The sequence below is a fragment of the Daldinia loculata genome, assembly GCF_022478755.1.
Source record: "Daldinia loculata strain CBS 113971 unplaced genomic scaffold F4817scaffold_89, whole genome shotgun sequence".
NCBI lineage: Eukaryota > Fungi > Ascomycota > Sordariomycetes > Xylariales > Hypoxylaceae > Daldinia > Daldinia loculata.
The window spans coordinates 16,342-43,514 of record NW_026054943.1 but is presented as its reverse complement, the minus strand read 5'-3'; the positions used below and the strand labels follow the sequence as shown (position 1 = coordinate 43,514).

General features: G+C 49.0%; 7 protein-coding genes across 7 annotated transcripts; 2 read left to right on the top strand and 5 right to left on the bottom strand.

Moving 5' to 3' along the window:
- Positions 1–95: 95 nt before the first annotated feature.
- Positions 96–6,882, top strand: F4817DRAFT_362265 (vacuolar protein sorting 33A-like protein; the record flags this gene model as incomplete). The annotated part of the gene is made up of 6 exons (XM_049306510.1): positions 96–173; positions 240–435; positions 655–2,256; positions 2,316–2,430; positions 3,643–3,810; positions 3,903–6,882. The coding sequence occupies 6 exons, from the start codon at positions 96–98 to the stop codon at positions 6,880–6,882; spliced, it is 5,139 nt and encodes a 1,712-aa protein (XP_049154151.1).
- Positions 6,883–8,132: 1,250 nt separating this feature from the next.
- On the bottom strand, positions 8,133–9,772 carry F4817DRAFT_352935 (ATP synthase F1 gamma). The gene is made up of 3 exons (XM_049305289.1): positions 9,543–9,772; positions 8,679–9,396; positions 8,133–8,611 (listed from the first exon to the last, which is right to left on the bottom strand). The coding sequence occupies exons 1-3, from the start codon at positions 9,599–9,601 to the stop codon at positions 8,483–8,485; spliced, it is 906 nt and encodes a 301-aa protein (XP_049154150.1). The 5' UTR covers positions 9,602–9,772; the 3' UTR covers positions 8,133–8,482.
- A 268-nt stretch (positions 9,773–10,040) lies between these two features.
- On the top strand, positions 10,041–14,240 carry F4817DRAFT_352933 (uncharacterized protein). The gene is made up of 4 exons (XM_049305288.1): positions 10,041–10,631; positions 10,820–11,022; positions 11,093–13,414; positions 13,470–14,240. Exons 1-4 carry the CDS (start codon positions 10,583–10,585, stop codon positions 13,608–13,610), a joined length of 2,715 nt encoding a protein of 904 aa, XP_049154149.1. The 5' UTR covers positions 10,041–10,582; the 3' UTR covers positions 13,611–14,240.
- On the bottom strand, positions 14,239–17,005 carry F4817DRAFT_352932 (PLP-dependent transferase). The gene is made up of 4 exons (XM_049305287.1): positions 16,484–17,005; positions 16,350–16,386; positions 15,106–16,265; positions 14,239–14,970 (listed from the first exon to the last, which is right to left on the bottom strand). The coding sequence occupies exons 1-4, from the start codon at positions 16,775–16,777 to the stop codon at positions 14,704–14,706; spliced, it is 1,758 nt and encodes a 585-aa protein (XP_049154148.1). The 5' UTR covers positions 16,778–17,005; the 3' UTR covers positions 14,239–14,703.
- A 761-nt stretch (positions 17,006–17,766) lies between these two features.
- On the bottom strand, positions 17,767–19,507 carry F4817DRAFT_296007 (glycoside hydrolase family 16 protein). The gene is made up of 2 exons (XM_049299742.1): positions 19,183–19,507; positions 17,767–19,126 (listed from the first exon to the last, which is right to left on the bottom strand). The coding sequence occupies exons 1-2, from the start codon at positions 19,298–19,300 to the stop codon at positions 18,189–18,191; spliced, it is 1,056 nt and encodes a 351-aa protein (XP_049154147.1). The 5' UTR covers positions 19,301–19,507; the 3' UTR covers positions 17,767–18,188.
- Positions 19,508–20,206: 699 nt separating this feature from the next.
- Positions 20,207–22,092, bottom strand: F4817DRAFT_352921 (uncharacterized protein). The gene is made up of 4 exons (XM_049305286.1): positions 21,838–22,092; positions 21,557–21,700; positions 21,303–21,509; positions 20,207–21,238 (listed from the first exon to the last, which is right to left on the bottom strand). The coding sequence occupies exons 2-4, from the start codon at positions 21,664–21,666 to the stop codon at positions 20,902–20,904; spliced, it is 654 nt and encodes a 217-aa protein (XP_049154146.1). The 5' UTR covers positions 21,667–21,700; positions 21,838–22,092; the 3' UTR covers positions 20,207–20,901.
- Positions 22,093–24,601: 2,509 nt separating this feature from the next.
- On the bottom strand, positions 24,602–26,492 carry F4817DRAFT_295842 (cytochrome P450). The gene is made up of 3 exons (XM_049299741.1): positions 26,246–26,492; positions 25,676–26,186; positions 24,602–25,610 (listed from the first exon to the last, which is right to left on the bottom strand). Exons 1-3 carry the CDS (start codon positions 26,409–26,411, stop codon positions 24,698–24,700), a joined length of 1,590 nt encoding a protein of 529 aa, XP_049154145.1. The 5' UTR covers positions 26,412–26,492; the 3' UTR covers positions 24,602–24,697.
- Between the last annotated feature and the right edge of the window lie 681 nt (positions 26,493–27,173).

The window sequence follows — 27,173 nt, the reverse complement described above, 5'->3', positions numbered from 1 at the left end:
AGCTCCAGTTGCAATTCCAGCTTCCAGCTCACAACTCGCCAACTCTATACACCGTCTCTTTCGCTCACAAGCACCACCCCCATGAAGAGCTCATAATGGCTCCTCATGCGGGGTTCGACGCCGAACAGATCAGAGACAAGGCTCGAAAGGACCTTCTTTATCTTCTCGAAGGCGTAAGTAAGGCTGCCTTAAACCTCTGCTATCTTGTTTGGACAATCGGGAATAACACGACTACTTAGGTTCGCGGGAAGAAGAATCTCGTCATCGAGCGTAGCTTGGCTGGCCCAATCGGTGTCGTAGTCAAGGTATCAACCCTACAAGATTATGGCGTAGACAAGTTCTTCATCCTCGAAAATAAGAATGCCGACACGAGCCAACGCAATGTCGTGTTTATGGCAAGAGGGGAGTCTGCCCGCCACGCTCAATCCATAGCAGGTTCGTCGTCTCCCTCATACTCATCCTCGCTCTCATCCTCCGGCACCTCTCTCAATGTCGAAGAATCACGGGCTCTCAGTAGGCACCGTGGAGTTGTTTTCCAATTTACGATACTAGTCAATATTGCCCTAAGATGAAAATCTTATGAGCACGACCTATAGTGTCTTCGCTAGAGTCGATGCGAAAGACACCATCGTAAAATACTGACATTTAGTACAGAGCATATTAAGCGGCTACAACGCGAAAGCCAGACCGGTCACGAATTCCACATCTTCTGGGTACCCCGCCGTACCCTGGTATCTGATAAGCTCTTAGAGGAAGCCGGTGTGTTAGGCGATGTGAACATTGCGGAGCTCCCGTTATATTTCTTCCCGCTTGAGCGAGATGTCCTATCCCTAGAGCTCGACGACTCTTTTCAGGATCTTTTTCTGTTCAAAGATACAACACCAACATTTCTGATGGCGAGAGCCTTGATGGGAATTCAATCTAAACACGGACTATTTCCGCGCGTCATTGGAAAGGGCGACAATGCGAAGCGCGTGGCGGAACTACTCGCTAGAATGCGACAGGAGATACTGGCTGGGGAGGATGCGAGTGAAAATGCCCGGTCTGGGCTTACACCAAGCAACACGATAGAAAGTGTCATATTGATTGACCGCGAAGTCGATTTCGTTACGCCCTTACTCACGCAACTGACATACGAAGGGCTGATTGATGAGGTCTGGGGGATTCAGAATAATCAAGCTGATATTGATTCTACTATCGTGGGAGCTCCGCCACAACCCGCATCTCAGAGCGCGTCTACTCCGACAGCTAATGCCCCTTCGAGGAAGCGTAAAATACAACTGGACTCTTCAGATAAACTCTACGACGGACTCCGCGATGCAAACTTCGCAATTGTTGGTACACTACTCAACAAGGTTGCACGGAGGTTGCAAAGCGACTATGATAGCCGCCATGCATCTAGGACAACCGCGGAGCTTAAAGACTTTGTGAAAAAGTTACCCGGATATCAAACAGAGCACCAGAGCTTGAAAATACATACTGGGCTTGCTGAGGAGATTATGAAACATACACGAGCAGATCAATTCAGTCGCATGCTAGAGGTCCAACAGAACCTCGCTGCGGGTGCCGATCCCAGCTCCCAATTTGAGGCTATTGAAGAATTAATCGCAAGAGATGTGCCGTTGCAAGAGATATTGAGGCTCTTATGCGTATACTCATGCATATCCGGTGGTATCAAAACAAAAGACTTCGATCATTTTAGACGCTTGATATTAGAAGGCTACGGGTACCAACATTTCTTAACCTTAGTTAACTTGGAAAAGCTGCAGCTATTCTTATCTCGCGCCTCGCCTATGGCAAGCATGATCCCTATGCCCGGCTCGGGGACGACAGCCGGAACTAAGACAAACTACGCCTACTTACGCAAGCAGCTTCGTTTAATCGTTGACGAAGTGAATGAGCACGACCCTAACGATATCGCATATGTATATAGTGGCTATGCGCCCCTTTCGATCCGTCTCGTACAATGTATACTGCAGAAGCAATATCTCCTTTCCATTACACGTGGCAACGGGACGACTGGCGCAAGCACAGCTGCTAGCAGTGGTGCGCAAGGGTGGCGAGGTTTCGATGAGGCTGTGAAACATGCACGAGGCCAGACGTTTGACGAGCTACAGAAGGGCGAAGACAAAGCAGTCAAAGCTCGAGCCCTATTATCTGGAGGTGGCGACAAGAAGACGGTGTTTGTTGTATTCGTGGGAGGAATAACATTTACCGAGATCGCTGCGCTACGATTTATCGCAAAAAAGGAAGAAGGTCGGTACCGTGTTTACCCCCATGATATGTTCTTTCAGACCAACTAACAATGTTTTTAGGTAAGAGGAATATTGTAATCTGCACGACTTCAATCATTAGCGGGAATAAGATGATGGATGCTGCGGTAGAGAAGAAATCATTTGCGAAGGAGCCACCTAAGCCGGCTGCTGCTTCGTCTACGGCCTAGTAATGGAACTATTTCCCGTGTGTCAAATTCACCAAGATGATAGCAGCCGCATCCGGTGTACGATCATGTGGGAAGGATGGCTCTGATTTATGTATATATATATATATATATAATAGCTGGACAACGAGTAGGGGGATAATGAATGGTACCTATGCTTGGCAAGGTGAATGAGGTTTATTAAGATCTAGACCCAAGGGATATTAGCGGATGCGAATTGAGGACATATTTAGCATTGTACTTATTCTAACTATTATGCGCATCGCTGGTTTATAGATGCGACACGACAACCTAAGGTCAATTGTTGAAGATGAGCGAATCTGTAGGTCAACAATTAGATGACGAGTTTACGTTGATACATAGAAGACTCTAGGGGATCACGTGCAGTAGCGGCGGGGAGCACGGAGCACCTGCGCTACATAGAAGACCAAAAATTGAAGTGGGTAAGGATGGGTTTAGCGGCTAGCGCAAGATTAGGAGGAGCTTTCAGTTATATGGCATTACTTATGCAGATTTGAATGTTGTGTGTACATGTCTTAATACGCCAATGTCCATATCAATCGTACCCTCTCCTCCCCCTTCGAGATTGGGATATTAAAACCCGAAGGGAACCTTTCCGACCTCTATTAATGCAAAAATAATACCTCTCGAATCATTGTAATAGGTTCCAATTCTTCAATCTTTTCGAGACCTAAACCAACAACCGATTATAATCGAGTCGAGATCTACATTTCATAAGAGTACAGTACCGAGGCCCGCTTATTTTAACTGTGCGTGATCATTCGATACTTTAATAAACCTCCAAATCTGATGAGGCAAGTCTTGTATGTCGACTAACATGACTCTCTAGAGTCCACAAGAGTCCAGAGACCAAATTGCCGACAACGTGCGGTGGTCAGCATGACATTTAAGTGTCAATTTCCTACAACCAATCTAAAACGAGATACTTGATTATTCAATGGGAGTCTTGAGTCTTGGCCAAACTCCCCATACACGAATCCCGGACGACCTCGCTCATACCCATATATCGATGCATGTGTATGTCTCCGGCCACCACGGAATCTGAGCTCGTCAGCTATGAGCAGCACTCAGGAGGTCCTGTTGGAGGAGGGTAATTTTATAGGGTCGGGCCCTCTGATGGATTTAGAGGAATTGGACCATCATCTAGAATCAATACTTGCCTCTCCGGCTGATATCACGAGAACTCTTCCGGCAGCTCTCCTTGCGGACTCCTTCAAATCATATAATCCTGGGCTATCTGCCTCAAGAGACACCCCGAAGACAGAATCTGAAATAGTTGTTCGAATTGACGGTATGGACGTATTTCCGGACGATATGGCCTCTGCGCCTGTATCACGACAAGATCCCGCGTAAGTCTCTCATGTGATATATCCGTAATAACCACTCCCATCATAGTCTCGAAACTCTAGTATCATGTTTCTATATCCTAAACAGATAATAGGTCTCATCATAGTCAATCACCGTCAATAAATTCCAAGTCTTCAAAGGCTCACGAGAACTCTGGAACTTCATTCGGGTCATCAACTTCGACCATGTCAGATCAGTCAGAATTGACATCTCCACCATCATCGTCGCATTCAAGTAAAGCGACGACGCCGATTGACATGGATTCGTTGCAAGAACCGCTAGGGACCCACATCGACAATAAAACCACCACTAAGACAAAAAGACGCCCATTCGACGTGCGACCACGAGTATCTATCCCGACAGACATCTCTCCACAAGAGTATGCCAACCAATGCATAGCCGCAGCCGAGTCTTCTCGACTAAATCCTTATGCTCTACATCAGGATGAGTACTTGATGCTGAGAAACCATCTCAGTCATGCTCAGGTGACTACCTATCTGAACATCCGAAACGGGATCCTACGATTATGGTTGAATAACCCCCGAATCGGAGTTTCTCGTGAAGAAGCTGTTGGATGTGCCAAAGATCCAAGGTGGTTCGACGCTGCAAGCGTATGCTACGACTGGCTCGTCCGATCAGGATATATCAACTTCGGCTGCGCAGAAGTTTCCTCAGCTCGGAAGCGGCCGACGAATGCCAAAACGAGCAAAAAGGGAAAGACAGTAGTTGTCATTGGTGCCGGGATGGCTGGCCTGGGGTGTGCGAGGCAATTAGAGAGCTTATTTGGCCAATATGATAAACAATTTCAGAATTCGGGAGAGGAAGCTCCGAGGATAATTGTCCTCGAGGGTCGAAATCGCCTAGGCGGTCGTGTGTACTCACGTGCACTCGATGGTAGCAAAAGTCAACATCTGATAGGATTTCAAGGCCGGCGGCATAGTGTGGAATGTGGAGGCATGATTATCACTGGATTCGAGCGAGGTAATCCACTAAATATTCTAGTGAGAGGACAGATGGCATTGCCTTATTATGCTTTACGACCGGACACCACCCTCTACGACGCCAATGGCAAGGCTGTGGATGATGTACGGGATCGCCTTGTCGAAAAGCTCTACAACGATTGCCTTGAACGAGTAAGCGACTATAAGTTTAAGAACCCGCCGTCCAAGCTCATTGAAGGCAACAAGGACTTGATGGATGAAGGTCGAGATAGTTCAGCTGAAGGTCAAAAGACTATCGCTCAGGTCGAGGAGGCAACGGCTGCTCTCCCGCAAGCACCACCGGTCTCAGAGCAGAGCTTAGGGCCCCAAATTAGTCTTGTCCCCGTCTCTACGGACCGAGCAACTGGTAGAACCCATGTTGAGCCGGGTACCCCAGCTACCCTCAAGGCAGCCTTTAAAGCGCGTCTGATGGGTTGGGCGCTCAAGGAACATGTGACTGAGGACTATGATTTAGACCTTGAGAAAGCAGCCAAAGCTCCTGATGCCACCCTTGGCTCTGTCATGGACGAGGCAATTACGCAGTACAAGAATATCGTTGATCTTACGCCCCAAGACTTTCGACTTATGAATTGGCACATAGCCAATCTCGAGTATAGCAACGCAACCAATTATAATCAACTGAGTATCGGAGGCTGGGATATCGATGCTGGTAACGAGTGGGAAGGTAAACACACAATGGTAATTGGTGGCTACCAAGATGTCGCATGGGGTCTGGCAAATATGCCTTCGCGACTAGACGTTCGGAAGAATACCAGCGTCAGACAAATATTCTACGATCCCGATGGACTAAGAGCTGCACGTGTCGAATGTGAAGATGGCTCGACCTTTGAGGCAGACTATGTGGTTTCCACAATTCCTCTCGGAGTTCTCAAACATGGCAATGTTGAATTCAACCCTCCTCTGCCGCCTTCTAAAGCAGGCGCTATTAGTCGCTTAGGTTACGGTATCCTTAACAAAATTATTCTAGTTTACGCAGAGGCTTTTTGGGATACGAGCAGAGACATCTTCGGCTGCCTACGAACTCCAAATTCTCGCCATAGCCTCAAGCAGTCTGAGTACACTTCACAGCGTGGGCGTTGCTTCCAGTGGTTTAACACGTCAAATACAAGCGGCATCCCAGTACTTATTGGGCTGATGGCTGGAGACGCTGGCTTTGATACTGAACATTCTAACAATGATGAGCTCGTGGCTGAAGCCACCGAGGTCCTCCGGAGTGTATATGGTGCTAAAGTTCCCCAACCGATCCATTCGATCGTCACACGCTGGGGTTCTGATAAATTTGCCCGAGGGTCTTATTCCTCTGCCGGCCCTTCGATGCGTCCGGACGACTATCAAACGATGGCTAAACCAGTTGGCAACCTATTCTTCGCAGGCGAGCACACAACCGAGACTCACCCCGCCACAGTACATGGCGCATACCTATCTGGACTACGTGTAGCGTCGGAAGTAATCGATACCATGATCGGCCAAATCGAGGTCCCCACTCCGCTGATACTACGGAAAGAGTCCGCCTTCTCTTCCCAGGGGTTGAAGCGCAAGGAGCCTGGAGATGGTCCATCAGTCATCTCTCCCAAATCCAACAAACAGGCTCGTATTGACGAGTATGAAGCCGCCGCTTGGCGACATGTCGTAGCGCAAATCGGGGAGCGACCTTGGCGACCCCAGAAAGTTGCGGGAAATGCCTATCTCCTATATAGCAAGGCATTCTTCGAGACGGCACGCAAGCGGTGTGCAGAGGGCCGCCGAGCTGGTAAGGGCAAGCCGGGCCCAAACGAAGTACGAGTCATGACAAGTAAGATGTGGAAGGAGGCGACTCCTGAAGATCGAAAGCCGTTTGAAGATCAAGCGTCCGATCAAAAGCAGAAGTATAATGAAGCATTAAAGGCCTGGGAGGCGAAGGTCAAGGAGTGGGATCAGCGTTACCCCGTAGTAAGGGGCGAATATGAAAAAGACCATAAGCTCGTGTTCGAGGACGAGGGAAGCCCTACTAGTGAGAGCGGAAGGGAACGGAGACGCGCCAAGGTCAGCAACTATGCTGAGAGTGAGGGAAGTGATATCGACATGGAGAAGTAAAACTCTGGAGCTAGGGCAATACGTCCGCTTCCCTTTCGATTACATACATACGTTAGGTACCTATACATAACCAAAACTCTGGGATGATACCTCGATTTAGAGGGGGAGGAGTTGTACAAAAAGATTTACTACAAGGCACCGGTCCACCGGCTAGCGCGTATAGGGGTTAGGCACATTTACGTTGTCGTTGGCGTACGGGCTTTGCATCGGAAGTAGTCATAGGGGGCGTTGGGGCGGCGTGTGATGGTTCCTGAAGTACATAGTTGCTAAGGTCTAAGGGCTCTGCTAGAAGCCTAACACGGGGCCTCTGAAATACGTTTATTGCGATGCATTTATCATATATGTTTCTTGCTTGAGTGTGATTGTGGCTTGTGTCTTTAACGTAAATAGTGATATTAGTGACTTGAGCTAGATTGTGATACCCACACATTATCTCCTAGAAAAAGATATAGACTTGTATTTCTCAACAGAAGTAAATAAGGCTATAGATTCGTGATTTGTTAGATTATTTGACTATTTACCTTAGGGACTAGGAATCTGAGAAGTTGATAGCTCGTGATACTGCCCTTGGCTAGGAAGTCATCGGATTTACTGACAAGCAAGTGGTAACGTGAACCCTTATACATAGAAGTAAATAGTCTGAGAAAGTGCTATATCATGTGCTGCGACTAGCCGTATGCTATTATATTAACCTAGTAGCTAACAAACAGGGTGAGGTGGGTGTTGTGTTTTAGGAAACTTGCATATTAGATACCTATTCAACATACTATAGTCAGCAAAAGCTCTAGGATATAGACTGCTCCTGTAGACTATACGGCAAACATGTTGGAATAATGTCACAAACTCTGCTATATGTCCATATGTAGTTTCCTGGAGTTGGTTAGTATTTTTGCCGTGAAAGGGGTATGTATACACAGTAACGTCGCGGGAGGGTGCTTCTGAATCTGTCATGATTTGTTTGAGTATCCAAATTGATAATGGAAAACGGGCCTGTGGACCTGGGGGCTTGTGACGTGTGAGTCAAGACATGGCTCAGCTAGTTGATATAGCCTGAGGATGTAGTGGTGTTTGTTGGAGGTATAGGGGTAAACCTGCCTATCTCAAATTATATCAACTAAGCGGCTACAAACGCTAAAGCGTAGGGGGGAGGATAGATAGACGGCTTCACGCGATAAGATAGATGCCTTTTAGATTGCCGTCGCGTAGGTAGTTTGTCCAGGTGAGCTTGAAGCACGGGTGGTCGAAAATGATAGGAGGTACCTTGTCTATCTCTATATGATATGGTACTAGTAGTGATATAGTCTGCTCTCTCACCTTATTAATGGGGACGGTCGGTGTAGGTTAGGTGATTATACACTGCAGCTAACTCGCGCAGAAAGCCTCCAAGCACTGCTTCGGGGGTAAGTTGATGTTTCAGTCGGATGCAGAACCGCGTCACATAAAACAAAGAGGACAAAGAGGGCAAGCAGGGCTGAGGAACTAGTTCATTGAATTGATACATCCAAGGCGACAGCGCCGAGGTTTTGCTTAGGGTACTTTGATACAAAGGGAAGATGTGATTGGATTATTCACCACCCCATCTATTTTTCTATCACCCGCTCTACATGTCCTCCGAGGCGGTGGCACCAGTGATGATTTCAACCAGTTCGCCTGTAATGACGGCTTGACGAGTTCGGTTGAAAAGAATCTGGTACTTGCTGATCATCTCACCAGCGTTCTTGGAGGCGTTCTATGAAGAAGGTTAGAGGTGGGGGCCTGGCAGTTTGACGAGGTTAAGTTTGACGGTCTAAACTTACATCCATAGCCTGTTGTCGGGCAGAGATTTCGCAGGCGTGTCCCTCGGCAAGAGCCCAGTAGAGAGAGTTAGCTAGGGCGTATTCCCGGAGGTTAGACAGAAGCTCCTCGTCGACCTCGAAGGCGGAGAAGTTGGGGGAGTTGGCAATGGCCTCCTCCGAGAAAGCCTCGATGATTATGGGTTCGTAGCTGGTAGCGTTGATGAACTTGTTGTGCACAATCTTGATGTCGGCGTAGTCGGTAGGAAGCTGCGTAACCTGGTCGGCGATGGCCTGGGCATCGGCGAAGGTCGGGATATCCTTTCCAATACCGGCGAAGCTGAGGACGATGTCCTTGGCGTTCGTACGGCTGAGCTGGGCCCTGGACTTCTCTCCGATGAGGATTAGGTCGGCAGGCTGATCGCTGGCAGCCAGTTGTCGGCGCATAAAACGCGAGAGACCGGAGTGAACACCACCGCAGAGACCCTTGTCGGAGCTGCACACGATGTACAAGGTCTTCTTGCCCTCACCCTCGAGGGGCTTAGTCTCGGCGGATTCGAAGACTTCGTTGGAGGTCTGGCCGTACTTTCGAGAGTCGTTCATGACACGTTGGGCACGGGTCAGCTTGGTGGAGGCCACGATCTTCATGGTGTTGGTGATCTTCTCGATATTCTTGATAGACTTTAGACGACCTTCGATTTCTCGCAGGGTAGCGTAGCCAGCTGCTGCATTGTTGGCGGCACTGTACCAATTCAACTATTAGTACGTCCTTCTTTCTAAATTTCTTACTTTCTTATTCTTAGACGTGGTCGGGATGCATTTTGAGGCTAGTCCGCGAATTGCCCGCGAATTGCCTCATAATCCATCCCACTTCAAGATCCGACGTACCGAGCAGGAATAGCCGCAGCTCCAGCTCTCAGAGCCGGTCGTGCTACCCTTGAAAGCATCTTGAAGAACTGGAGGGTGAGTCGTGTCCTGAGCCCTTAGATTAAGGATTGATTGCGATGCGATGCGATGGGGAGGCGCAATCAATTGGTGACTCTGGGATTAATTATTTCGATGGAGGTTCGATTGATCTCTTTTCCTCTTTTCCTCTTTTCCACCAAAAGCTTCTTTCCTCCAGTTCCCGACCGGGCCACACTTGCGCTTTCTCCCACGTCCGGAAATTTCTCGGCCCAGACGAACCGCTTTGCCAAGCAAATTAAGCTACACGTACTTTGTATCTTTTCTATGTACACTTGGTGGTCCTTGCGCACGGTACAAGTAGTTACGATCCATACTAATTCGGAAGCGACTCATCTCATGCAGCCTGTATTATATTATCTAATCATATATTATCTAATCATTCTTCTATCCGCTCTAAGCCATTTTGGGCTCTTCTTTACCTGGTCTTGATTGACCGGGTTCACTAACATTTTTTTTTCCTTTACTTTCTACCACATACAGCCCAGCAGCCAGCAGCCAGCAGTCCAGCACGTAGCAACAGACCAGCCCGGCCGCAGCAGCAGGGCATTCTTGGATTCTTCCTACCCAGTCCCTACTCATCTCTTCTCCACTCATAAGGACAACACCTGGCCAATAGGATCCGCAGCGGACTCAACCTGTGGCTAACGGGCTAGACTTTCCAATGAAGCCTTCTTTTCCAAGTCCTCACACTCGTCGTCTCTGACTTTTCCCCTTCCAATCTCACCATTTCTCCCCCTTCTTCACTCTCGTTGCTTGTCTGTTCTCTTCATCTTATAGAATAGGGTGGTGCACTACGGTGTGGTCCACCCTTTCTACTATTCAATATCGCAAAAATTCACTTCAAACCCATCTTTCGCGCTCTCTTTATTCGCACCTTTACCTCTCGAATCCTGAATTCTTACCCGAATCCCCTGCTAAGTCAACATCTCGCACTCGCAACTTCCCGACGTTACGCGCCCACAATGTCCGACTCTGACGACGACATGCCTCTGGCTCGCACCAACGGCCATCGTAAGTTGACTTTCTTTACTTGTGACTTATCTAGGTAGTCTATCATACTAGTGTCACTTACTTGCCTTGCGCCATCCCAACATACCAAATTCATACTCCTTCATTCACTCGTCAAACTCGGACCTATCTACCTACCTTTTTAGTTTCCCTCGGCCTCGCTTTTACTAACGCGCCTTCCGATGTTTTAGTCTCGACCTCGAGTAATTCCAAGACCCAAGGTAAAGCCATGAACCACAGCGCTACCAAGCCTAAGCCTGCTCCCGTGTCCATTCGCAACGGGCCAGTCAACGATGCTTCTCCGCAAACAAACGGCAATGGAAAGCGCAAGTCGCGGGCTTCTACCAACAACGTAAGCTACAAGGACGCGTCGGAGTCTGAAGATGGGCGATTGGTATGTTCGAATGTGTTTACGCCAGAACCGTACCGCAAGGTAGAAACGTCTATACTAACCCGCAAATTAGGCGAAGCGTCAAAGAAAAGTTGTTCCCGACGACTCCGACGATGAGATTCTCAGCAAGAGAAAGACTAAGCTACCACCTGCTGCTGATGAGACTTCTATGTTAGAAGATTCGGACGATGATCAGCCGCTGAATGCCAAACTTGCTTCTAAGAGGAAGGCTATCGAGAAGAATGCTGAGAAGGAAGCAAAGGCCATCAATGCGAACGCTTCCAAATCGAAGAAGCCTACTCCAAAGAAGGCCGTTAAGGACGAGTCTGATGACGATGTGCCCTTAGCAGGTGCCAAGGGGAGAAAGCGACCATCCAACGGCGTCAATGGAAAGGGGAAGGCTAACGGTGTCAAGAAAGAAGAGTCTGATTCCGACGCACCTATTCGCAAGAAGGCAAAGACCGCCCCTAGCAAGGCTAATGGGAAGGCTGAGAAGTCAACCCCAGCTAAGAAAACTCCTGCCAAGAAAGCCAAGAAGGAGGTGAGCGAAGAGCCAGGCGAAGGCGAAGATGAGGAAGAAGAGTACCGTTGGTGGGACGCCCCCAAGAAAGAGGACGACAGCGTCAAGTGGACCACTCTTGAGCACAATGGTGTTCTCTTCCCTCCGGCCTACGAACCCCTTCCAAAAGACGTGAAGCTCATTTACGACGGTACTCCGGTAAATCTCCATATTGAAGCTGAGGAAGTTGCTGGCTTTTTCGGATCGATGCTCAACTCGACCCACAACGTTGAGAATCCTACCTTCCAAAAGAATTTCTTCAGCGACTTCAAGGAGGTGCTCGACAAGACAGGTGGAGCAACGGATCGAAAAGGCAACAAGGTCAACATCAAAGAGTTTTCCAAGCTGGACTTCAAACCCATCTTCGAATATTATCATGCCAAGAACGAGGCGAAGAAGGCCCGCCCGGCTGCCGAAAAGAAGGCGGAGAAAGCGGAGAGGGATAAGGCTGAAGCCCCGTATATGTACTGCAAATGGGATGGTCGCAAAGAAAAGGTCGGCAACTTTCGAGTCGAACCTCCCGGGCTATTCCGTGGTCGTGGCGAGCATCCCAAGACTGGTAAAGTCAAGAAACGAGTTATGCCTGAACAGATTACCATCAACATTGGCAAGAACGCACAGGTCCCGGTCCCACCTGAGGGCCACAAATGGAAGGCTGTTCAACACGACAACAAAGCCACATGGTTGGCAATGTGGCAAGAGAACATCAATGGTTCATACAAGTATGTCATGCTCGGCGCGACCAGTGCTGTCAAGGGCCAGAGCGACTTCAAGAAATTCGAAAAAGCTCGAGAGTTGAAGAAGCACATCGCAAGGATCCGCAAGGACTATACAAAGGATCTAAAGGCAGAAGCCATGGCTGACCGTCAGCGAGCCACAGCTGTCTACCTGATTGACAAGTTTGCTCTGAGAGCTGGTAACGAAAAGGACACCGAGAACGAGGCCGAGACGGTGGGTTGTTGTTCGCTCAAATACGAACATGTCACCCTCCAAGAGCCCAATACCGTCATTTTCGATTTCTTGGGTAAAGACAGTATTAGATTCTACGATGAGGTCACGGTTGACCGACAGGTGTTTAAGAACCTTCGAGTATTCAAGAAGCCACCGAAGAAGGAGGGCGATGATATCTTTGATCGCCTAACAACTGCGCAGCTGAACAAACATCTTTCCTCTTACATGGCAGGTTTGACTGCGAAGGTCTTCCGTACATATAATGCTTCTTACACCATGTCGAACCTACTCAAGGACTTGAAGGTCTCAGATGCTACCATGGCGGAGAAGATCAAATTATACAACGATTGCAATCGGGAGGTCGCTATTCTTTGTAATCACAAGCGGACTGTCGGTGCAAGCCATGAAGCACAGATGGAAAAGCTTGGTGATCGTATTAAGGGCCTTAAGTATCAGAAGTGGCGAAACAAGATGATGCTCCTGGATGTGGACCCCAAGCAGAAGAAGAAGAAGGGCGCCGATTTCTTCGAAATGGACTCGGATCTCAACGAAGCTTGGATCCTAGAGCATCAGAACTTTCTAGTCGAAGAGCAGCGAACGAAGATACAAAAGAAGTTTGAGAAAGACAACCAGAAGCGCCAGGAGGATGGCGAGAAGCCGTTCCCTGATAAGGAGCTCAAGGAGCGTCTCCAAGCTGCAGATGAACTAGCGAAGAAATTCAAGAAAGAGAACAAGACTAAGAAGGTAGAAGCCGAAGGAAGAGGTCCGACTATTGAGAAGATTGAAGGCAACATCCAGAAGATAGAAGAACGCATTAGAACCCTGGAGCTTCAAGCTGCCGACCGTGACGGTAACAAGGAGGTTGCTCTCGGCACTTCCAAGATCGTAAGTTATATTAGAGACATGCTTTCATCAAAGCGGATGCTAACTTGGTGTCTAGAACTACATCGATCCCCGTCTCACCGTTGTCTTTGCTAAGAAGTTTGACGTTCCTATTGAGAAGTTCTTCTCTAAGACTCTGCGTGAGAAGTTCAACTGGGCTATCAAGTCGATAGAGGACGACGATCACTGGGAATTTTAAAGCCATGAGCTACCCATCTATTATTATTACTCTGGCGCATCATTAGTATATTTATTGTATAGTACACATCCCGCTAATGGCGTTCGATGGTTAGAGAGACGTAGAAAAGAGATGAGAGCCGGGGATGGGTGGTCTCAGAAGCGGACCGGGGAAAGGAAGAAGGCGCAAGGGCTTGTGAGAGGAGAGATAAAAACACTTCTACAGCATGACCAGCTACGATCGACGAGCATGATCGGACGAGCCAGGTACTTTAGCATGGCGCGGTGCATTCCGGGGGGTGCGAGTGTCGGGGTCGGTTCATGGGCAATTCGATTTGTGTCGCTTCCACTAGAGAGTAATTCTAGACGGACAGAAATACGATGCATTATTAATTTCGTCATCTTGGACTGATTTTACGAAGTAGTGATTACCTTACAACCATACGTAGTGCCTAGGTATGTTAGCTAGGGTCCAGTTATCTACCTACCTAATTGTTATATACGTGCTTAGAGGCTATTTGGAACGGATCTATTGTAAAATAGCGGTAGGCCAATATGGCTGGGTAGTGGTATCTACGCAAGTAATAGCCTATCCAGCCTTCTTTACGACTAGGCAGAACATCACGGAATCAATATAGAATCAATATATGCGCTTACTCGTTACACATCAGCTAGGCATCGACGAAGCGCCCGACCATACAGGTTAATTCGATATATTGGATCTTTTACACCGCAGCAGCCCACACGTCATACAAGCCACCCGTGTCTGATTCGCCGGTATGTAGAACATGCATGAGCTAGAGCCAGCTAGAGGTCTTCCGTTCTCGTCCATCCATGTCCTATCTATGCGAATCCTATGCGGCTCAAAATTTTTTTTTTTTTTTCACAAGGCCTGTATGCTATGCTACCGCCTAACTCTTTCTAAGGGTCTAACAGCCAAGCTAACAGATATAAGCCTCTAGGCTGATGGGATAGCTATTTATGTAGGTGGGTGTATGTATATGTAATTACACGGCTAAGGGGGTAAGTATCACGGCTCCAACTCCAACTCCAACTCCAACTCCAACTAGTAAATAAGTAATCTTCCCGAGCACAAGCAAGTGCAATTTCCCTACCTAGTGGCCGTTAGCGGTAGAAAAGCTCTCGCGCACGGCAGCGCCGAAGCGTTCGATGGCGGCGTCCATGGCGGCCTCGGAGGCGGCGGCGAATGTGGTGCGGAAGAATAGGCCGCTGGGAGGCTGGTCGCGCTCGGCGCGGAACCAAGACCCGCGGATGGCGAGGACGCCCTTGTCGATGCACGAGTTGAAGATTTCCTCTTCGATTTCGAGGATGGATTTGGTGGAGGCTTGCGGGTGTTGCGTGTGGTCGACTTTGAGCCAGAGCTGTGGGGGGTGGGGTGGGTGTTAGTTAGTTAGTTAGTTCTGATCCAGGGGGGGTGTGGTGCGAATGGGAGTAGAGTAGTAAAGGAGAGAGAGAGAGAGAGAGAGAGAGAGTATAAGAAACGGGGAGTAACTCACAAACATACCCGCAGCCGGCGGAACCCAACTCACGATATCGCGAGGCAGATGCTTCTCGCACGCAGCTAGGATGGTGTCCCTTCGCCGCGTGTACTCGAGCCGCATGTGCATCAGCCATCTCAGATATCCCTCGTGCCCCCACGTCTCGTCCACGAGCTTGTACATGAGGATCTGAGCGAGCCCGCTGGGGCCCTGGCTGCAGCACTCCGCATGTCGGATGTACCTCTCGACGATCTGCTCGCTGGCGGTAATCCAGCCGACCCGCGACCCCGGGACAACCACCTTGCTAAACGAGTCTAAGCGCATCACTCGCCCGTCTACGTCCATGCTGAGTAGACTAGGGACTAGGTTGTCGAGGAATTCGTCGACGGTAGTCGGGGGCGGGACGGCGGGGGTGCTGGGCCCGGTGTACGGCTGCATCTGCAGGAAGTAATACGGCTCGTCCTCGAGGATATAGACGTCGTGTTTTTGGCACACGGCGTAGATATCCCGGCGGCGCTGTTCGCTCTGCGTTGCGCCGGTGGGGTTTTGCCCCGAGGGCACCGTGTATAACAAGGTGGGTTTCCTGGCGCCTCTGGATTCCTCGTCCCAGGACGATAGTATCTCGTCCATGCTCTCGGGTAGCAGACCTTGTCCGTCCATACGCACGCCAAATACCTGGATGCCTAATGGGGCGGTCGTCTCGAGAGCCGTGGAAAAACTGTATTCTTCCGTGAGTATCGAGTCTCCCCTCGCGCGATCGCAGAACATTCTCAACGCCTGCTCGAGAGCCCCCGTGCTGCCGATGGTCAAGGCACATCGCCAGTCCGAGTACGGCAGGCCGCGGTGGACAAGCTCCGTGTGCTCGGTGACCCAACGTAACAGCTGAGCGGAACCAATAGATTGGCCGTAGTTCATGGCGATAGACAGATCGTACACGCCGCCATTCTCGTTATTCGCAACATCATACTTGCCTATCCTGACGTCCTGGCCCGACAAGGCCGTCTCTGCTTCGGTAAAGTTCGGCGGTGTAGGCACGTGCATGCTCAGGGAGTCGATGGGGAAGTTCTCCGCCGACGGCAGTCCGCCGCCGAGGGAGATGAGCCCGGGCTTCTTGAGGTGCTTGGCCGCTAGCTTGAGCACGCAGGCTTCCCGGGCGATGGACTCTTGGCTGAGACGGTCTGATGGGAGGGGGGGGGGGGTGTTAGAGCTAAGACGTTATTGCTACCTATATAAGCGAGAGAGGATAGATAAGTTTGACTCACGATCCCATCGTTTTGCTTTGGGCTTATCGTGTGCTTGCTATATCGCAACATTCATACTAAACGTCAGTTAAACAACTCTAACAAATAAATAAAACTAGATATGGCATGGGACGGGAAGATAGCGAGTTTCTCACAGGAGATTTAAACATGTCACTATCCGAATAAGACGCCGTAGGAGCATATAGCTTGCCTGCCCTTGTCCTCCGCTCCTTGATGCCATCGATCGTCAGTCGCTCGCGGGCCTGCTGGCCAGCAGCAGGATCCTTCTTCTCCACCAGCATCTCGCCTGCGATACTTGGAGACTGACGGTGCCGGGAACTAGTAGAGAACAAGTACTTTCCAGAAGCCGGTACAAAGCGTCGAGCCGAACGAACAAGTAACAACGACGAGGAGAGGGTGCGATAGGGATTGCAGCTAAGCCTCGGCATTATGTCCAGGAGCAAGAGTTCTAGAGTACAAGATATATTAATTACAGGCTTCAAAACTAATGATTACCTAAGAGACCCGAAAAACGTAGACTCGTGGTCGAAAAGTTGTTGTCATAAATTCATAATGCGGCTTTCCTTTGTTCACCGAGTCACACGGGCCTCGGTGCGATAACGGGGGACGATAGTGGGGCTCCGGCCGATTGTAGCCGGCCTCAGGTAACCAATACCATTCCCCGGTTTATACCACCCATTGACGCTTTAGGTCATACGTACCTAAATTACTATAGTATTTCCATCTCGTAACTATCTCCAAATGCCAATGCCAATGCTAATGCTAATGCCAATGCGAATACGTACTAACCTAGCTAATTCATCTCGGGATTATAAAGATATGACCATCAATTACGTTATGATACTCACCTTCCGACCTATCTATAACTATGCTAAATAAACTATGCTTTCCTAGCTCATAATGCATACGGCGCCCTATATACGATGCCTTGTCATATCTCTTATCTATAACCATCATCCGTATCAAGTCTAGACTTTTGCTTGTTGTTTGCTCCATTATACGCCCTTTGCTTGTAAATGTCAACGCCAGTGTTTACCTATCCCGCGACCCGAGTCGATGTCTATTTTATTTCCGCAGGCGCTTCTACCGATAATATTATAAATTGCTCCTAGTAAGCCATAGATGATTAAGGAAAATATGTCCCTAAATGTCGAAAATCTAGAATAAATGGCACGTTGAGAAAGAAGGATCCTTCTTAGATAAGTTAACGGAGATTGGTTTAATCTTTACGACGACGGCCCATATCCCGGCGCTAAGGTACCGAAAAGCCCGGTGATGAGGCGGTGAATCTTCGACTACCCAGGCTGACACTGCGATTGCGCTCTTTAAAGTGCAAATCCCGAAGAGGCAGTTGTCTTTGCATACGTACGGCCTTTCCGCCTTAGTCGCCGCGATAATCTTCGAGTGTAATCCCGTTTTGTACGTACTTCCTGCAGCGACCGTCGGATTGGGGGCCGTAGGTGCGTCGGACTGGGGTTAATAGGCTCGTATCGACTAGCCAGTTGATTTGTTGATAGACGGAACCGTAACCCTGCGCGGACACGTTCCCTAGTCCCACGACTAAAGCATATGTCTACTAATTTGCAGTCTCCGATTCAGGAGAATTTGTGACGCACTCGGTCGTAAAACGTAAAATCCTCTACTCATAAGAAGTCATCCTCATGATAATACTTAATTTGCTTTTCATCGTTTATTACTCCGCTGTCTGCCTTAGCGCAGTTGTCATACCGCAGTGCTTCAAGGCCAAAACCTTCGGCTACTCGCCAAGATAGCGCAGAGAGTGAAGATAAAGATGAAGTGGTATGTAGGGCCTAAGGAGTACACATGTTAGTCTCATATCTAAGCGGCGGGGGGGACTTTGAACATACGTAAGATAGTCGAACTTGATGGCACTATCTTCCCCTCCGAAGTCATAACCCAACCCTCGGGTAAGTTATTAGAGGAGGTTGAACCCTGGTTATCTGAACCGCCTATGCCGCCGGCAGGAACATTAGCCGATCCGGTCGCGGTCGAACCGCTCGCAACCGCGGTGGTAGTAAGAGTGCCGGCGCTACCCAAATTACCATTGACCTGGCCGCCGTCCGCCTGGATGGATTGCCATGTGCCGGAAGTATCACCGTAAGTATAAGAATGACCTGTGCTGTAATCTGTCACCTTGACGCTCTTTACGCTCATGCTAAACGGCCCCTGGGAGTAGTCGGTAGGGCCGCGCGCCCAATCGATCGTGCCTTGGGGATTATTAGAGTCGCCCCCAGACCATGCGCCGAATTTAACCTGCATTGGCGTTTGAGGGTACTGGCCCTGTTCGGCTTCCGAAGCTTGGAGCGTCCGCACCGCGGTCCCATCCACGGTCCAGATGATTCGATCACTTGTCCAATCTATCACGTAGGTAACGAAACCGTCTTGGTTGTTTCCCATTTCATGAAACTGTCCGCGATTATAGGAAGCAGTTATCCCCTTTCCAAAATAGTTCGATTGTACCTCGGTCGAGTCAGCGCCCAGCCATTCCCAGTCGATCTCGTCGAGACAGTCGGATTGTAATACGAGGGAAGACACGATGCCGGCGCCGGGGGCAGCTTTCAAGCTAAGCTCGACTCGGCCGAACATGATGTAGAAGACAGAAGAAAGCTGCGGCGCGTCGCCGCTCTGTCTAACCGTAAACGTTACGCCGTCGGAGCCGTATGTGGGTTGACCGCCTGATGTAGTGAACGAGTTCACCTCTCCTTGGGTAAAGTCGACGTCTATGGCCATGCCGAGGGCGGTATCCGCGGGGCAGGCTAAGAGATGTAAGCCATTGAAGTGCCAACCTGGGAGACTAGGAAGATTGACTTACTTGAACTTAGAGGGTTGCATGATGTGTATGTCTGGGCTATACTCCGGCCTGAGAACAGCACAGAGGCTAGTATGGCGCATCTCCAAATAGAAGAAGCCATGATAGCTGGAGCATGCATCTACAAGGATACGGGGATGGTGCGTGTATTGGGGAGAAGAAACAGATGTCAGAACTCCGAGTCAACACTCAAGTTATTGGTTACACTGGTATAGAAAGTAGGTCATGGATGGTGCTATACAGTGATCCTCGGAATGATCCCTCAATGGTAACGGTGTATGTACAGTATTGTACGACGTTATGCGCAAAAAGAAGATTATCTTTTGCCAAAAGGGTAAAAGAAGGGTTCTACAGATCGCAGAAAATATGCAAGTAACTCAACTCGTATGGGTAAGAATAGCAATAGGAAGCAAAGCAAGGGAGATTTGGAGAGCGATGAGAAAAGAAGAGAGGTCCAACCACCCAATATATCCATGGCCCATATTCATGGCCCATGTAAGATCATGGCAGATGGCGGCATGGCAGCATGGGTAACACTACGCTGATACATCGTCGTCATCCCCGACTGAAAAGAAATACGACAGATGTGAACAACACCTGCCAGGAAATGGAAGACAGTGGAACAGTAGGGTCCAGACCTGGAATACGAATGTGAATTGTATGTGCATGTGAGTTGGCCAAGGGCCCAAGGTGAGATGATTCCTCCATGGCATACGATATTGACATATGGTAGGTCAACTACTGACCGCTGGCGTTGCGACGTTAAGATGCGACCAACGGTGTCCCACGCTAAAGTTTAGTAGAGCTTAGTTGACCCAAATAGCGCCAAGTAGCGCCAAGCCAAGTGGCTTTATGGCTCATAGAAGCTAGCAAGGTGGACCCATCGTACCCGGAACAGCTGTGCCGGGATAAATCCATGAGGCTGGAGGTGACTTTTTAAAGGTGGCTGGAAAATGTCGGGAAGCAAGGCGCTTAGGACAATTTAATGGAATCAATCTCCTTCCGTGTTGGCAACGCCTAACCGGCCCTAACCCGAAATCTTGGATCCTATCGGGAAGGAACATTACGTACGAACTATATGTAGTGGACCTCGAGTTTTATCGAGATCCGATAAAAAGTTGCTCTACCAACGTCACTTTATTCTCCACCAATCAAACACCTTCAAAGTTCAAACAGAGTCCAAGGTTGCACTGACCATAATCACATCCAACAATCACATCCAACAATACCATCCGAAGCGACTGACGTCAAACCTACCACCATAGTCAACTTTCCTTTTCCTTTTAGTTCTACAATTACTTCCATGTTCCAGTCATCCGTAGTCACAGTCCAAGTGGAAAAGCAATTCAATAGTTAGGTAAGTGGACTATGATGTTCAGGCGCTAAGTAATCCAGCAACTATTTAACAATTCTCGCCCGTCCGGGAACGAAAATAATATTGATATTCCGCATTCGCCTCTTCTCGTATGAGCATGAGGAACTAGAAACCGAATGTCACCCTATAATATGATAATGTTAACCGACATATATATATGTCTTCCCTTGATACTGGCTTCATAACACTGTCCTTGGACCTTGGTAAAATAACCGCAGAACTCCGAGGCTCTACAGTGTTAGCCAGTATTCTCCAAGTATTCTCTACTAGTATACAAGGAAATGAAACGAAACGGAACGGAACGAACTCTCAGGCTATTCTAGCCTGCTTTTGAGGCAGACTACATATCACCAAAACGAAACAGCCTTATTAAGATCCGGGCTTTTTTCACCTTGCCCTTCCTCCTTTTTACACCCATTGAGGTCATCGCGCCAGAAATCGCGTATCATACTACCGCATGACGACGGCAACCGTCCGGGTCCAAGATTTGATAGAGATATCTCCGATGAGTGCTGACTCGGCGCGTTATATTGTCGCATCTCGCCGCCATTCATGTGAGAAAATAGCTCGTCATGGGGGCCAAGCATGAAGAACGAGTGTCCATCCACATCACTTTCAGCGCCAGGAGGTATCAGTTTTGGGTCTCGTGCTTTTTTCCTGTGGTGACTATTTTGGTTGAAGCGCCTAGATGGTTTAGTATAAGGTCCACCTCGATGCGTCCAAAAGTTGTCTAAGATAATCTACTAACCTTGAACAATCATCAACAAATAAACTCATTAGAGCTATTAAGAGGGGAGCACGGCCGAGCAGGAAAGATACCGAGACGTTGGAATGCGGTATCGTGATGAAGATAACTGCAACGGTCGTAGCCAGGGCCAAGAAAAAGTAATTGACGACGGCCTCCCAAATAAGAGCATTGTGGACGAGTGTAGAGATCCCGAAGAGCCATAAAATGCTTACAGTGTCAGCACGACTCAATCAACGATGAGTTAGGTACCTCACAGGTATCGGTAAAAGGCCTCTTCGTGCTGGAAAGCTGGTAGGAGCATGGCAGCACCGACCATGATGCCTCCAGATAGCACTCTAGCACGGTCGAACCTAGCCTCGGCCATACGTGCCTCAGAATAATCAAACCGACCGGGGCGGCTAGCCGTATTAAAAGTCAGGGGATAGTACGAATCAAAAGCCGCCCGTATACCATATATCATATAATTTTCAATAAACAGCTGAATGAGTGGACGCAATAGGGGATCTCTACAAATGCGGAGGAGGGAGATTATTACCTGCTGAGTGTGGCTGGAGGAAACGACGCCTGTTTGTTTGTCTGTCTAGCCAGAGGCCTCTCTATTTAACGAGCAGGCGATTTTAGGAGGACACCCGTTCTCATAACAATACAATCAACTAAAAGAGGCAACCCACCCTATCCGAGTAGAATAGAGGCTATCGCGTTGCAGCCCAATGTCTATACACGTCTTTTCGCTGCCGTGCGACGAGGGGGATTGCCTTTGAGTCATTCCGGAATGGCATATAAGTAGGTCTTTTCTTGTTAGCGGTTTGCCTAACTACAGTCGAACCAACAAATATACACCGAAGGAATACTCACCGAAAATCCAATGTATCATCGTAGACATCTTATTGGGAGATATTGGAAGATATTGTCATATAGCCTCGCAGTCAGCCTAGCATCGAAGGCTGCAGCTCACGGATATGCAACTTGCTGCGCCCCCTTGGAGCCCAACTGGTACTATGCGGAGTAACACAACGCCCTGTGTTCCGTAAAATGCGCTATGATGGCCATGATGTGAGACGAAGATAGTCAGAGTGTCAGCTAACCCAGACTGCATCATCTAGACTCCAATTTCTGTAGCCATGCAAGCCGGCGAAGTTCGGCAAGGTCATTGGCCAACGCGTAAGCACCAAACTTGATCTTGGGCATCTCGGGAGAGAGTATAAGGATCCTGTGGTAGAATGGTATTTTGATCGCTGGCATCTTCAATCGGTGCGCCTATATCGTATCCTCCGATGTGTCTGAATTGAATATACCGATCTTTCTTTCGCACATTCTTCAGATGTACGCAACATGTCGTTCATTCGGACCCCCTGGAAACCAGGTCTATCACCAACAATACATATTACCGTCACGGCGAAAACCTTCGCTGTCAGAACTTGCTGAGCTAGTTCCCGCCGTGACTTGTAGTTTTCTTACGACGTGTTATATCGTTCGCGCAGAATTGGCGCGGGAGGATTTCCTTGTAAATATCGACGTGCGTTGTCAGCCCAACCCCCTTTTTTTGATACCCTCCCGCTGAAAGCAACCGTTCCGACTCTCTAGTCTTATAGCCAAAGCCTCCTCCGCGCAGTTAGACTCGACCTGCTGTTAAAAAACGTGCCACCGGGACTGGCACTCGGCTCCTGTCTGGTGTTGGGGTGTTGTCTGTCGTCGTACACGCACCGCCGGCGGGATCGGGATCCATACCAACCCGTCGTGTTCGCGGCCTGGATCGTCTGGGCCGTGTGTATCGGCTGGGGAACGGGTATCAGCGCCAACGTGGTTACACTGGGCATCGTGCCATGGGCCTCGTGCGCCGCCATGCTTAGCAGCTTCATCGGACACGTAGGAGCACGATGGGTCTCAAACAGAGAGAGGTGTCAAGGCGTCTATACTATGAGCGTGATGAACGAGAAGGGAATATCCTTCGATACGTGATTTCCGGTTGTTGTTTCTACCACGAGGTTAAGAACTACTCCTCCTCCTCCTCCTCCCGCGGCTCTTGATTACTTAGCATGGTTTCCACGCGGAGATATTCATTAAACGACGCTTTGACAGCAGTTACCGTACTGTTAGTGCGGCTGGCGCATGTCTTTTTCAATATCTGTGTTCTATCCTCTCTTTTTTTCGGTACTCGAGGTTCCGACTTCACACATTTAGCGGCAGGGTCGCCTATAGCTGCTAATGATTAGAGATACCTACGAGAAATTAATAGGAGGAGGTAATTTGATTTCATAAAGGGGGAGGTATTTAAAGGGAAGGGAAGGAAAGGAAAGGAGGCCATGTAAAGCCATACTATAGAATCTACCATCTAACGGCGTGGTGCCATTAACACTCGCTTTATAATAATATACCAGTTAAATAGAACCAATGCAGGCGGAGTCCCAAGGCGGAAGTAGTAGACATACCACGGTTGTGTGTATCATTTCTACTTGACACTATATTTATCTCTAGTAGTATCTTGGTAGACTGTTACTGACTTGTTATGTTGTCTCGTCTTCACAAATTGAACCTGACAAACAATATAATGATATAAGAAAGAGTCGAACGTAGAATATTAACGTACACTTGCGCTACAATACTAATACAATCGCTCTTTAGAATATTGATACTTACTGCTTGATCACTAGGTGCCTACCTAATTTCCCCATTTATACAACAGCATAAATACTAACGAAGTAAAATAAATGTATAGTGTTGGTCTAGTAAAAGTTGGTCTACATTAATTAAGCATTTGATATAAAATCACATGATGAGCCATAATAATAAGCATCGATTTGCTATGTATCTATCGGAAACGGTGAAGACGACGTCGGATAAAAATGAAAATGTAACATGCCCGTTTCTTCCAAAATGATCTATCACTTTGGAAACTCACACTCCAACTCGACACTTTTATATAAAGGTTCAGGTGACATTCCAAAAATGCACTTTAGACCCCCCGCATAGGTAAGCAAGCAGCTCAATCCTTCCGGCATACATATTACTGTGTCCGTCAGCGTCAGCGGCGCATCACTACTACATACACACCTAATATACCTATGCCGTCAGCTCGGCCGAAATAAATCGGGCAAACTGGAATACTTTAAAGGAATGACTGCCCGGACGCAACTAAAATTCTTTACACCGGCGTCAATTGGAGTTATATATACCAGCCTATATACAGAAATTTGCCTGTCGTAGCTTCGTTTCTCGTATTCTGCGCGATAGCAGAATTGACCTAATGCTAAAAGGTACAGTATGATTGATATTTGATATATACGTGAAGTCACGGGGACTTTGAATTCTATCAAACAGCTTCTCTTACGAAGTCTCTACTTCTTCCTTTCATTCTTTTAATATTCCATTTTCCTTTTTCTCCTCTAGGTATCACCTCACACCTTCTTCGCCTCCCACAGCGCAACCCTAACGCCATCCCCCGGTTTAATCACAACCTCGGACTTAAGCTTGGGCTTGCCCCCGTCAACCTCGTGCATAAAACTCTCGACGCGCTCGAACCGCTGGAACACGCGCGTGAGCACGTACGCTATCTCCGTCAGCGCGAATTGCTGGCCGATGCAGATGCGCGGGCCCCCGTTGAACGGGATGTAGCACCACGGCTTCGGCTGCCAGGAGAACCATCTTTCCGGGCAATACGCATCTGGGCTCGATCCGGGCGGGTACAGGTCGGGCCGGCGCTGCATCACCAGCGTCGAGTACCCGATCGCCGTGCCCTTTAGCACGGGCAGCGGTAGAGAGCCGTCGGGCCCGCCGCCGCGCGGGAGCGTCGTGTCTTTGAGCGCGGTGCGCACGTTGTACGGCACCGCGGGGTACAGGCGCAGGGTCTCGTTGATTACGTTCTGGAGGTACTTCATGCTCTTCAGGTCGGCGTACGTGGGGGTGCGGTCCAGGCCGACTTGCTCGACGATCTCCTGGCGGATCTTGCGCACGACCTCCGGGTGGCGGCCGAGCTCGTAGAAGGTGAAGGATAGCGTGGAGGCGGTGGTGTCGCGGCCGGCGAGAAGTACGGCGACGAGTTGATCGCGGAGGACTTTCCTGTCGCGGGTGAAGGAGGCAAGTTCGTGTAGGAAGGTGTAGTCCTGATCGGACTTGGTCTTGGACGCTAGTTCTTCGGGGCTGAGGCGCAGTGCGCGGTCGATGTAGATGTTGCAGAGCTCGTTGACCACCTTGAGGCCTTGACGGAAGGTCTTCTTAGGCACGAACGGATCGAGCGGGCCGGCACGCGCTCGGATATTCTGGACTCTCTGCACCTCGTTGAAGGCGTCGGCGAAGGGCTCGCGTGGTTTGCTGTTGCGTGTAAGTCATTTCTGTCCCTTGACGAGGGTAGATGGGAAAACGCAGGGCATTCTTACGTGAGGGACTGTATGTCCAGCCCTAGCAGGAAGTCGGTGGCGACATCGAGAGTATATCTATACAAGAGATCGCAGATATCGAATGGTTTACCGTTGCCGGCCTCGATATCGACTTTTTGCTCCTCGCCATCCAGAACACCGCCATTCGCTATAGCTTTGAAGAAGGTTTCAAGATGAGACTCAAAGCAGTTCAAGTCGCTGATACGCTCCCTCGAGAACTGAGGGCGGATGAGCTGTCTGCTGGCATGCCACTGGTGGCCGTCGGTAGCAAAGATGCTGTCGCCGAGGAATTCGCTCCACTCCTTGTGGAACTGCTCGCCCTTACCAAAATCCGCAAACTGGGTAGCGAGGACCGCCTTAATGTTCTCGGGGTCGGCAGTCGTGACTACGCGGTTTCCGAGAAGGACGGACTCGGCGGTGTAGTTTGGTTTATCGGCCACAAACTGGAGGAATACCTCATAGCTTGTGTGAGTGATGGAACCGACGATCTGTTTCTTGACAATATCTATGCCTGTTCTACTCATTAGGGTACTAATCCCTAGATGGCCTTTATCTTTCATTGATACTTACCGAACGGTGCATTGCTCTTGATCTGTGGACCCGGGACGCCGAGCCGTCGCAGTCGAGCTGTTTCGTCGATTTTGACGTATATAGTCCACAAGGCATAGACGACACCGAGGACTATAAAGGCGGATTTGAAGGACACATGGTCCAGCGCCGTTTCGATCAACCCCATGATAACGAGCAAAACGAAATGGACGAAGGTTTGGGATGGCTGTTGAATCTAACCTAGGTAGTCTTTGACTTCTTATGCCAATCTTTATTATATTTAAGCGAGCATAAGGAGAGTACGAGATCAGTCATCTACGGTTACTTTACATTGTGTATCACATTGGGTTTATCGAGAGGGAATATTTTTTGTTAGACAGAAAACTTCGAAGCGATACGGTCCCGCGGGGTCCGCGGGCGAGGAAACCCCAGGGGTAGAAACCAGGTCATTAGGAGAGGACAGGCTTCTAGGCGACAAACAGCGGTCGGCATGAGTAATGTGACACGGACACATTCGGTATCGCGTTCGCCGGTTTACAGCGTTCATGGGGTGTATCCTAGGTATATCTTAGGTATATCCAAGGTATATCCAATCGGGGGGGAGGAACATACGGGAGGCCGAGAAGTCGGATGATTACATATTGACAAGATCGGCCGATTTATGGTCCTCGAGAAGCGTTGAAGCTATACTCTTTATGTTTGGCGTGCCTATTACGGATCCGTATTCCGATTCACCTTACCCACTTGGACGTTGGAGATCGACGTGCTAGGTGTGCGAATACGGTAATACCGAGGCGTCTCAGAAACCGGGTGCGGGGTGACGTATTACATGGCTTGCATTTGGCACGTATTAAAAAGGCGTGACGCAGATCTCGCTCTTATCCCGTTGACAGGTAAGTTAGGTAACTGTAACCTGGCCGGGTTATCGCATCTAGTTAAGGTAACTATC